Raw genomic sequence first — 13,702 nt, forward strand, 5'->3', positions numbered from 1 at the left:
TTCAATATTTTGGTTATTTTGACCTCACCCGATGCCCCGAGATCATTTCCAACACCCGGAACACGTCCCGGAGTGCCCAAAGGCCTGAAAATTTTATCTTTTCGGTTTTGAAGCCCGACCTTTCATAGAGCCCGGTTTCTCAATAAAACTCCCGGTTTTATTAGAAACGATCGTTTTAGGAAACGAACTGCTGCCCGATTTTCATTAAATCAGGTGAGTGTATAGTCACATTCACCTTACACATATATATATATATGAAGTATTTACCTTAAAATATGTGTTATGTGTAAATATATTAATTGTTTATTTGAAGTGATTGTTGAATTGATGTTTTATACATGTTTTAAACTGTATATATATATATATATATATATATATATATATATATATATATATATATATATATTATCTACAAATATGTTGGGTAAAACATGGGTAGAGGAATTAGATGATGTGTGATGAAATAAAAGTCATGAGAGGTATTGATGTTTAAGATGATCTACTCATCTAGCAGAGTATAGACAACGGCCACAGACTATTTTAGATAGCCCAGTGGAACGTTAGTAGACTTGTAATCGGTGCGTATGCTTAAACTATATGTTCATTAGGTATTTTTGAACAATGTGTACATCCATTAGTTCTTCCTTTTGACACTATTACGTGTCGGGGTACGGGAGCGTACGAGAGTACTTTATCAGTATTTTCTCTATACTTTTATTTGGAAGAACTTTGGAGTCTTTGTTCTTTTATGAATTGATTGGACAAGCTTCATGAGTTAGTGATATAGATCATGTGTTAAATAGTGGGTTTGTGATGAAAGGCGAGTTGGATAGATGAGATGATCAGTGATATAGATCATGAGTTGAGAGTGAGTGGTGAAATATGGGAAATGCTTTTACCCAAATGTTGGCGTGAGTGGTGCAATATGAGAAAAACCCTTACCCAACGTTGACCCCCGTCATTCAGCAAAGTACAGATGACAACCATGGACTGTTCTAGACGGTATGCGAAACACTAGCAGCCTCGCAACCTATAGGTGTTAATGGACTTAAGTGTTCATTCGCTTTACTCTAAAACCCCCATCATTCAGTAGAGTATGGCTGACAACCATGGACTTTTTTGACGGTCTGTGGAACACTAACAGGCTCGTAACCTGTAGGTGTTAATGGACTGAAATGTTCATTTGTTGTACTCTATTCCCCTCATGAGTGCCTTTAGGGCAAGGAAGGCTGGGGAAAACCCTTAATTATGTTCATCAGTTGTATGGAAAACCCATTGACATGTATTGCGGGGGAAAACTCCCGTGGGAAATACCATCGATGAATAAGAGTTATGGACTAGTACATGGTGACGATGTGACTTCATGCCTATTTGACATAAATTGCTGAAGGAAAGCAATGTTGTTACCTTGTTAGTTGTTTTATGTTAGGATGTATTGTTTGACATAACTTGCTGAGGGAAAGCAATGTTGTCACCCCGATGTTTGTTTTATTTGACATAAAATGTTGAGGAACCCCCAAAGCAATGGTGTCATCCCTTGTGAAAAATCATTAAGCTAGGTCCCTTATGATAGTTCTTTTAGGCACGTAAAGTGAGGATAATGGGAATGGGTAATTAGGGTTATTTTTGGTTGATGAAATTAATAAATTTATTATTAACTGAGAACTGAATAAGTTTATTATTTATTGTGGGTTGAAACCCTATATGCTCACCATGCTCCCAAGTCTGACCCACTAATTTTATTTGTATCACAGGTATCGATACGAAGTTGTTTTACACTGAGAGATTAAAAGAGAAGTAGATCACTAGTGTAAATGAATGTAGGTTTTGTTTATGCTTATGTTTTTGTATTGACAATGACATCCCAATGGTTTTAGTGAATAAAATACATTTCTTCGGAAATGGTTTGATAACATATTTATTATGTTTTTCTGGGAATAAATTCCGCAACACTTTTAATCAAATGATTACTCTGAAATCATTTATAAAAAAAAAAAAAAAAAAAAAAAAAAAACATAAGCGAAATCGGTCTTTTCTGGCCGTGAAATTGGGGATGTCACAATTATGTTTATGCCTATTTTATCAACATTTTAGGATTTCGCAGATTGACCCCCGCTCAGTGTTTTGGGCTTAAATCTGAATCTACAACTCCAAATAGGGCATAGTCGGACTTTCTGAAAGCTAGACTTGATTTCCTACAACATTGTGATGATGGTAGCAGGAGTTCATTTTGGTCATGGTAGTGGGAAATAGAATCATAAAATGACACCTTATATCCCTACAAAACATAAAGCTATTCATATTACAAATCTTACTAGAACTGCTCGTTTATTATCAGAAGCTTGTGATTTGGTTTTTGATGCAGCAAGCAGAGGAAAACAATTCTTAATTTTTGGCACTAAAAGTAAAGAAGTTGATTCAGTAGCATGGGTTGCAATAAGGGCTTGGTGTCATCTACTCTAATAAATGAAGGTTTTTTTTTGCCACATGTCACACGCACATTCAATTTGTCAAATGTCATTTTTTAGTTATATTGAAATAATTTTTTTCCACATATCATTTTATGGGTTTTTCTATTTAAATAAATTCTACATAGTACTTTAATATAATAATTACAATAAATATAGTAATAAATGGATATCAATTTCATTAACGGACTTACCTTCTTATTTCAAAATTTCCAAATTAAAGTTCATTAATTAATTTTGTTTATTTATTTAAATTTAAAAGATAAAAAAATAATCAATTTTAATAATTCATTATTTTTCTTATTTTCTTATAAATCCAAAGTTCTTAAATATTTATACATTTATATTTTTTTTTTAATTAACTCATGTAATACGTAAGTTTTACACCTAGTTATTTTAATAAAAAAATGGCTTGGTGGTATGTTAACGAATTGGTCAACTACAGAAACAACTTCATAAGTTTAAAGACTTGAGAACCAAACAAAAAATAGAAGGGCTCGACCTTCTTTCGAAAAGAGATGTGGTTGTGATCATGTTCTCAAATACCAACCAAAATAGCCTCTCCAGGCGTAGCAATACACATGTCAAAATTATGTCCAAATTTTTAGTTTGACAAACATCATCTTATCCTTCAAGGCTTAAAACAAAGACTTAAAGGCAAACTATTTTGCAAATAATTCAATCATAACAAATCAAATTTATCAATATTTTGTGTTATTTTTCATGTTAACTTGATTTTCTTAATATCCCTTTACCTTAATGCTAGTGGAATGTCTAAATTAATGTGCTTTTAATTTGCAGTGAACAAAATATGGAGATCCTCACGTTTTGGTTTACTCGGTCCACCTTGATATTGCCTACTAATTTTTTCACTTTTTATATTTTTTTTCGATTAGTTTTTTCTTCCTATATCAAATATATGTATTCATATATTTCGATTTCTTTGTCAAATATAAGTTAACATTTTGACATTACTCAATCATCTCTAAATTTTATTAAAAAAGACAGCTTATGACATCGTCTTAAATAATCTGGACCCTTGATTGTATTTCAATCGTGTTTTTCCACCATTGGATCAAATTGTTAACATAATCTTCCCCATATGGAATATATTTAATTCCAATAAACGTTTTCCGATCGTCAAACAATAACTTACATCCGTTGAAATAGAATACATTTAATTCTAATAAAAGTTTTCCATATTTTAAATCTTGAATTTCCGGTTATGAAGATTTTAATATGGTCAATTTTAAAAACATATTACTAACAAACCATTTCAATCAAGACATTAATATCAGTCATTAATATAAATTTGTTTATATTAGTAAACCATTAATATAAAATATATTTTTATTAGGAAATCATTTATACCAAAAAATTATATTCAAATTATCACATACATATATGATTCATCCTTGAACCCGCGGCTAACACTTATTTTCAATCGTTTCTTTTTTTCAAATATTCTCCTACAAAATCATTATTATTGCTTATAATTTTCATCATCATTCTCTACTTCAAACTACGCTCTTTTACAGTAGAAGGTATGTACCTTCTTTCACTTTTTATATTTTTTTCAATTATTTTTTTCTTCCTATATCAAATATATATATTCATATATTTCATTTTCTTTGTCACAAATTACATAAAATCAGTTAACTACTATTCTGAAACATTTCAAATAAACAGAAAAGATATATTACGTACCTTTAACAAAATAGAAATTAACTATGTTGTCAACTGACATAAATTACAAAAATGTTACTTTTATATATTAGAGATGATTATGATTTTTTTTTAATTTTTATGTCATAAGAATCCGGTTAATTTTGGCATGATTTTTAAATATCATTGAAAATATTATGTTTTTGTATACCATATCATCCTACTTTTTTTTTTATCATTATATAGTAACAATAAAATTTATAAATTTACACAACAAATATACATATTTTGAATTTTGTAATAATATTATACCTTACAAAATACAACTCCCTCCAAAATAATTTTCGCAAGTAATTTCATCCATAATTTCACCAAATTTAAATTTGTATTTTCTTTATATAAATTTTTTTAATGATCTAGATTTTTTTCCTCCAAAAATATATCAAACATTTACGTCTTAGATAATGCTGCTCCATTATATTTATTACTTTCCAAAAATATATCCGTTTAATGAGCAATTTTGTTTAATGAATGAAGTAAATGTTAATTAAAATGAGATATATATTCTATAATTATTACACGAGTCTATTAAAAAAAATTGATATCTAGGTGTAAACATTAAGCAGTTTTAAAGTGAAATTTCAAAATATATACAAACGATGATGTTCTACAATGAAATATAAAATTGAATAGACTGAAAAAAAAAAATTAACGCAGTCAATCTTGAAAATAACATATTTATGAAAAATTATAAAGTAAGATAAAAATTATAAGATATTAGGAGATTTGTAAAAAGTACAATTAGTAAAAGCATTATGGTTATTAGAAAAAATAAGATCCTTAAGATTAGTAAAATTACAATATATAAACTAAATTATCACAATAGTAATAAAATGTCATTATTTGATATTTCATATAATTGAAAGATATACCAAATTACATTAATTATATACTAAAATTACTCAAAGTTGCGACAAAACTAATGCAAAGTTCTTGCGAACACCAAAAAAGTAAGAACAAACATAACAGCTAGCACTTATATTCATAAACAGTTTAAAATAAACCAATAATAATTTTGAAAACAATCTCTCCATTAATGATATACTAAAATTAAATCCATATAACATTTAACATTCTATAAATTATATTATATAACATTATATGAATAAATGAAATAGTTGTCAATATTTAATGCAGTAGAAAAAATGGTATATTAGTTGTCAATATATGTTTAAATTAGGTAACCTTATTATGGAAGGAATGTTTAATTAAAATACTTATAATTATATAACAATATCATAACTATATGAGACGAGGAAAGTCGTTCAACTATAAAACAAAAAATGTTGTCTAGAAAGAGGTTCTTCAATGATTATATATATTTATCGTTTTCAATGTATTTTCTACACGTTACAATAATACTAATAACCATATTTTTTTATAATCATTATACAATATTTGTAGACGATTATATGTTTTTTATGTGTTTTCCGCGTTTAACGCGGGCTATAATCTAGTTATGCATAGTAATAAATTATATATTACTTAATTATTGATATATTCCTTGTTAAAAAAGATATGAGATTGAAACTGTAAGTAGGATATTGAATCAATTCACAATTGATTATCACACCATAATTCATAGTTATGCCTTAGCTCTCATAGCAATCCCTCATTGTCAGAGTCTCAACTATAGTCTCTCACGACTTACGACTAATACTAAATCAATCGGTAGTGTTTTAAGTTAGTGTCTTATGAAATTATTACAAGTAATACTTTTTAAATTCTTAAAAAAAATTACACCATATGCTCAAACAAGTTATGTGAAATTTGAAATGTCTAATTATGATTTAAAACTGTAAAAAAAAATAATAATAATAATAATAAAAAATACCAAATCGACGCACAAACCCACATAAGAAACAAAAAACAACATCGTTAAATTACCTACATTTGGTTTCGTGGTTGGAATAACCACATTTGTGTTTTGCGGTTTGATTCTAACCAATAACAAAACCAAACAAAACTATGCTCCACTAGTATTTTCCAGACATATATAACTTTAGTGGCCTTTATTGCAATGTAAACAATTAGGCGGTTGCCTTTGCCCCCATAGTCCCTCGAGGATCATGTCCATTCATATGTTGAACAATCTTTTTGAAGGTCAATATAAGCGAAATAATCGGGTGAAACCTGTGATAATAACCAAAGTTGTTGATATAAAAAACAGTTGTAATCAAAATGGTTTCATGAAATTATAAAATCCACTAAATTTATAAGAAAAATAAGAAAAATATAAAGATTATTGTAAAATTTTCCATTATTAATTGCAAAGATGTAAAAATAATTTGATAACACTAACTTTATGGTTACGCTTAAGGTTTTCTTCAAATAATTCAATAGGTTGGACCTAAGGATGTAAATATCATAAATTGCTCAGGACGAGTCAGAGAAAAATGGTCCCTATAGATATTATAAGTATTTTATTTTTAAATAAATGCATACATAATATATAATAAAAAAATTTGGGATCTGTACAGCCGCCCACTTTGCCCCCTTTCAACGTCCGTCATGTAATTCAAGAAGTCTTGGATAGTTATACACTTGTACATGTCTATCTCAAGTATGCTTATATCCAATAGTAATAAAAATGATTTTGCTTAATGCTTGTAGAAAACAATTACCATGTACCAACCAACTAAGAAAGGAGCACGAAACCATATATATCAAGAAAAATTAAACAAAAATAACGGAATAAATACATTATAATTGAAACTTGGTTATATAGTAATAAGCTAGAATTACAACCATAACACCTACAAACATTATTCGTATAATGGAATCCTTAAGTCTTAACAACTAATATGACAAATTTTTATAGGAGAACTACTTTTTATGGGATTTAAATTGCCAAAGTAGTATCTTCACACCCATCATGTACGCATGCCAACACGTCCCTATAATCTCTTGAAATCGTGAAATTATCATAAACCAAACCATCACTACTCTTCTTGTACTCAAACAGAAGTGAAGAGTGGTTAAACGCAGTAAGTTTTACAAATCCCCAATCCTGATCTTTATACAAGCTCCAAAACGTATTTATCTGAGTAAAATCTGACAAATGGCTCCCTCCACTGCCAACAACAACATGAATTGTCCCATTCACTGTACCAGAATACCGCGATATCTCCGAGTTCACACATTGGTTCTATACAAAAAAGTCAACAAGTCAACATGACACTGTCTATCTCTATATATCTAACATGGTATCAGAATCAGTTAGTAAGTTAGTACCTGATATATAGGACACGTCCTTTCATAATTATGGACATGCCCATAAAACGCGATGTCTACTTTGTATTTCTGCCATAGTTTTTGCAAATTTGCACGACCCATGGGCTCTTCAAATGCACCCTCATCAGCTAACCAATTGTTAGAAGAATAACCAAGAACACGATTAGCAGCAAAGATGAGCCATGGTTGTTTTTGTCTGTCGACTGATGCAAAACATTTCTCTATCCACGCATACTGTTCTGAACCCTCCCTCCAATCATGCTCTGAATCCGCTATACAAAAATGAAACATCCCGTAATCCGTTGCATACCTGTAAACAACATACAATATGAACAAGACTTTTTTTATAAAAATATTATAGGTCTAAATAAATATTATTACCAGAATTTAGCTCTGTTATCTGCGGGAACATAATACATGGTCTCAGCAGGTACGCCACACTCGCCGCCTGAATCAGGAGTGTTGTAAAAAGATCCAGAATTAGGAAAATCTCGTTCATGGTTTCCACTGCAATATAAAAGGAAAGTACTTAATACATAATTTAGTTAGAAAATAGAACTATATATCATTAAAATTTTATTATATTTAGAAACACGAACCTTGCAATCATATATGGCTTTACTGATGAAATGCGTTCGACTTGTTCTGTGAATTGATCCCATTGTGAGAGAAATCCATTCGCAAATGGTAAATTTCCTATATGAAACACTATATCATAGCTTTCAAGGTCACTGACCAATTGGTCTGTTGTAAGTAGGGATCCTGGCTGATAATTTCCATACTCATTTGACCCATCACGTTCTGCCTAGAAACATGAATTTTAAAAATTAGTTATTGTGATATTTTAATATTTTATTATATGATTTTAACAAATTCTTACTACCTTTCCCATGTCTCCAAATATGATAACACGTTGAAGGGAATCTTGTCCCGGATATGGAGATGATTTAAATGTATACATATCACTATAAATGATTGATCCATCTACCATTATATGCCCCATTCTATATTCATACCTGGAAAAATAATGTTCTGATTTGTAAGAACTGTTATATCTTCACCATAGGTGTAAAATAGTCATTTAATATCATTCATTAAATAATTTTCGAAAAATAAAAAAATATCTTTTTTCCATATTTTCTTTATTCTTAGAATTGTTATGTGAAAAATGAGACACATACATGGTGTTTGGCCATAAGTCATGTAAGAAACTAGTGTGGATAAAACCAGGATCACGCCATCCAACTGTACGTGCAGGTGGGCCTACATTACATGGCATCGGTTAAAAAAATGATTGTCAACTATTATTTTTACTAGGTGTAAAATCTGTGTATTACACGGATTGATTAAAAAAATTAAATATTAAAATGTAAACATTAAGTATTTCTTAATTAAAATTTTGAAATAAGGAAAGAAAAAACATATTAATTACAATTACTATCATATTTATAACATTTGATACTTTGCATATATAAATATATAAGTATTATGTGACTTTTTAATTTAAAAATTTGGAAAAACCTAGAAATCAACATGTGAATATAATTTATTTCAAAAATATCATAAAATAACAAGTGTCATAACTCATGAGAGATTGACATGTGACAAAATTAATCTTCATTTATTATAGTTATACCACACATGCTGCCACGTGTAAAAGTCAACGTTCCTGCTAGAGAAAGCATTTTGCTTTGACCCTTCAATCCCCATTCTACAATTGGAGTTGCTTCATCAATGTTATAGCCACTTGTCCATGTTACAGTCATCTGAAGAAAATTAGAAAAAAAGGTTAGAAACTACACACCCAATATAAAAAAATATATAAAGATTAGAATTTAAAAAGGCTTAGAGTTTGTAAATGTACACCTCGTCCCAAGCTTTTCCATGGGCAAGACGAGGGTATACAGGGGCCTTAGGGTTTGGAAATGATATAGGATCAGTAACAGCAACCAATTTCGGCTGTAATTCAAAAAAACCAATTAGTGATAAATCACATACATTGCAGAATTCCAAAAATCACGACTGGAAACCAGAAAGAGCGACTAATTCACACACAGTTTCTAATCCGCCTGTAAATAATGCAAACGCGAAATCTTCACGTTGATTGATGATCCGGAAGGTGAGTTTAGCTTTTCCTGTTCGAACATAATCAGTAGTGGACTGATTTGCGAACTTGTACTGTTACAAGTTAAAAAAACATATGTTATATATTATCACAGAGTTTCTTAATCATTCAAAGTAATTAATGGTGTTTTACCTTAATTGGAGCTGTGCATAAGGTTGGAGTCTCCGGCCAGTTACCAGCTTCAGATGAACAATCAGAAGCACTGCCATTCATTCAGTTTTTCAAATAAATCATTCACGGGGAAGATTAGTTACTATAGATATTAAGATATAAGATTACTTGAACTTCGCCGGAGAAAAAACTCCAACCCAATCGTCCTCAGATGGTTCAGGGTACTCGAGATCTATGTTAATCCATTGAGCATCCGCCACCTATCGTAATATTTAGAAATTGAAGTCATAGAATTTGAATAGTTATTCAAATTAACGGGAGGAAAACGAGTCTTGACCTTGATACCCAATAGCAAAGGGTTAAGGTTATAACGAATGGAAGCTGATTCATGGAGAGCGATAACAGTTTTGTGAATGGCGATTTTGGCGAGTGGTTGCTTATTAATGGGAGAATGACGATGATGGTCAACACCACCGCTTATGAGACGGGAGTAAGAAGAAGCATGACAAACTTTATAAACAAGAGCATTTGAAAACAACAACAAAAACACTATCGATACATGAATCATTTTTGGCATTTCGTCTAACAGTTGTCATGCACACTTTTTGGAAGAGAAGACATTCTTGTGTATTTATAGCATGAATCTCAAATGAAGAAGATTATAGAATGTGTGTATTGTAAATAATTGTAATGTTTTTATAGATAACAATTTATATTTTATGTAATTGTACAAAAATATAGTTTAATGCATAAATAATTGTTATAAAACAATTCTATTTAGTACCAATCAACAGTTTATGTTTTATATAGTTTTATAAAACTACATGTAAATACATAATTGTATTTAGTAGGAATCAACGGTTAATGTTTTAAGTAATATTTCGAATCCATAAAAGATTGAGAACATTTCAGAGGAAAATGTTAAAATTGAGTGTCGTTATATACATCTTTTAATATTATTTTGATAGATTTTTTGTAAACTAATAAACTAAATTTTGATTTGACTATTTGTATTTCTTTTTCTTTTTTGTTTTTTTCTCATGTCTTCGTCGTTGTTGTTGTTATTATTATTATTATTATTATTATTATTATTATTATTAAGTAAAATAAATATAAATGGTCTTTCTTATTTATCAAATTTATAGACTCATTTCTTGTTAATTTTTTTACGAACATTGTCTCTATTGTTTCTAAAACTTATATGATTGGTTTTTATCCATAAAATAAACTCTTTATCTTTTTTATTTACTTTTACATTTACTTTTGTTTAAATATGATTTAAAAAAAAAGTAAAAAGAAATTAAAAAACATCCCAACCCAATCCGATACCCCCCTCCCTACTCTTTTTTCCATGTTTTCTTTACACTTTATCTCTTCTTCGTCTTAATCACAATATCTAAGGCATATCCAGATGGTGGATGAGACCCAATATCACCATCCTTCACCCTCTCAAGAGGAAACCTCCTTCACTCTTTCCAGACATTGTCAACATCACTACCAACTTGTCATTTTAATACCACAGAGACCACCAGTATCTTCACTTCAGTTCATTTGTTGCATCAACAGAGTATACATCATTGTAGACCATTATCCGTCATAGCCATCCTCTACCTGCATCAGCATTAATTGTGGAGATTGAGGATTTTTTTATGAAGATGATGTAAGGGTGAGGGCAAAGAAGTGTCGATCAACTAAGTTACCTTTGAATGCTTCTAACGGTGAGCGTAAAGAACCATCGATAGCCACAAGTGAGGGATCAATAAATTATTTACCACTTAGGCGAATACTTGTGCATTGCACATAATACAATTATATTGTTGATTATATACATTTTTTAGGAATTTTTTAATTAATTTTCTAATTACAGTTTAGGTTTTACATTAACATTATACCTTTTAACTTTCAACAATTTATAAAATAGTCATTGGACTAATAGTAAAACCAATAAAGTATCAGTATGTTTAATTTAAAATTAAACCAGTACAACTAAGTAGAGCTTTTTATTTATGTTGATACTAATGAGTATTAGTAAAATAGGAATGGAATTGTGTTTAGTCGATTAAAGAATAATATAACCATCAAATGTTTTGACTAAATATTGTAACAAAAACATCAAAACCTTTTATTCAAAAATAAGTTATGTGTGTCTAATATTTTATATGTAGTTTTTATATAAGGACTATATGTATAGAAGTCTAAATTATTATATAAATTATCATTATTTAAGTGAATATTTGAAAGAATAATTAAAATTATATCTTTAACCACACTGATGTAATAAAATTTATTAATTACAATGAAATTCCATTTTAATATTTCAACTTTTCAAATTTCAATTAAAGATTATTCAAAATTAAGTGACTGCAGCTAAAATGGTTTTTCATTCATTGTACTTAATTGATGTTTATGAGACTTAATGAAATATGATTAAAATATTTATAATGTATTTAGTAAATTAAATTGAGTAAATAACACAAAAACACCCACTTTACGCAAAAATTCAAATTTGACATAATGTTTTTTTTTGTGTCAATTTTGACACTGTGTTATTGATTTTTTTACTAAATGTAACCATATGACTAGTTGCCTTCAGGTCAACCGATTTGAATTTTGTTGAGTGGGCCATTTGCTTATGTGGCATCCACCTAAGATCCTATATGGCAGTTGAGCCTTTATAATTGATCCCTAACATCCTCAACCCTTTACAACCGTAGATCGATCTTCTCTTCTACTAGAAAACAGCCTTTTACGACGCTCATTGCATGTTGTAAAACGCTCAGACGACACGCAAATGCGCGTCAAGGAAGGTCATGTCATAACGAGAGACGACGTGCATTTACGACATGCATTTATGACACGCATGCATATCATTAAAACACCTGTCAAGAAAGGCCATGTCATAAACGAAGATGACACACATTTTTGCGTATCGTAAATTTAAATGTTTACAAAAAAAAATATTAATATATTTATTAATTTCTTGAAATGGATATGAAATAAACTCAAATGAAGAAAAATCTGAGAAAAAGATAAATGGATTACTTGTGTTGATGTAACTACATGGGCCCTAACAACTGGAGAGCTACGTAAAAACCTATGTAGAGTGAAAAGTTTCTTAATCATGATACTATTGAAATATCCCATAACCATAAGCAATCTGATAAAATATTCAAGCTTGCCATATTCCTTTAGAGATGTTGTGTGTAGAACAGATAGACAAAATAAGCACATACCTACTTTTCTTTTTAAAGGCGAGCTAAACCCCAAGCCAATACCTTTCTAAAACCACCTCTTGCTGAAAAAATTCAAAAACAAGGAAACAAATGACAAAAAACACCATCAGAAAACCCCTAAGTATAACATTAAGCATATCATTTCCTTATGAGTCAAACCATTTTTTGTGTCATTGTGTGAAGAGCTTTTTCTTCAAATTCAACTATTTTTGTTACATGCACTATTCAGGCAAAAGTGGCAGCCTAGCAACACTTATACCTGCAACACCACCCATAGGTGCAATGAAGCATAAACTAGGTTTGGAGTTTTTCCCTGATTTCTTGTTTAACTTTTGTGGAAGAATCTGCAGCCTTGGATTGAGGTCAGTGCCCAAGTTTTCTATAGGCAATTGATAACTTTTTACAAGCTCAAGTTGTTGAGCTATTATCTTTGAGCATCGAGGTAGAAGCTCCACAGGTTCTCCACTTGGAATCACAATATACTCTATAGCAAGTCGAACTTCCTATAATCAATACAATCAGTGCTAACATAACAAAGGATAAAAGTGCCTTAAAAATTTGCATAACAATGGAACAAAAATACCTCTAAGGCATCAATCTCCTCTATTGATGCTATTCTTCTTGGAACATCATCTTCAATTTCAATATCCATCGGGTTTTTTTTTAGTTGTTTCAGTTTTGCACCAAATAAGTCCCTCTCGAGAATCATTTGAATTGCTTTCACCATTTGAGCCATGGTAGTTGACTGTGATTCAACAAAACTTTATTAAATAACACAATTAAATCCATATATATTCTATTTGTAC

General features: G+C 30.0%; 1 protein-coding gene across 1 annotated transcript; it reads right to left on the minus strand.

The window, feature by feature from the left end:
* Positions 1–6,869: 6,869 nt before the first annotated feature.
* Positions 6,870–10,301, minus strand: LOC145102612 (nucleotide pyrophosphatase/phosphodiesterase-like). Its single transcript, XM_079040057.1, has 12 exons — positions 10,001–10,301; positions 9,832–9,923; positions 9,685–9,754; positions 9,483–9,605; positions 9,294–9,386; positions 9,064–9,193; positions 8,609–8,690; positions 8,311–8,443; positions 8,027–8,232; positions 7,809–7,934; positions 7,428–7,737; positions 6,870–7,341 (listed from the first exon to the last, which is right to left on the minus strand). The coding sequence occupies exons 1-12, from the start codon at positions 10,238–10,240 to the stop codon at positions 7,036–7,038; spliced, it is 1,911 nt and encodes a 636-aa protein (XP_078896183.1). The 5' UTR covers positions 10,241–10,301; the 3' UTR covers positions 6,870–7,035.
* Positions 10,302–13,702: the final 3,401 nt, after the last annotated feature.

Source organism: Lactuca serriola, chromosome 4, assembly GCF_051521515.1.
Source record: "Lactuca serriola cultivar US96UC23 chromosome 4, Lser_US96UC23_V15, whole genome shotgun sequence".
In the NCBI taxonomy this organism is placed as follows: domain Eukaryota; kingdom Viridiplantae; phylum Streptophyta; class Magnoliopsida; order Asterales; family Asteraceae; genus Lactuca; species Lactuca serriola.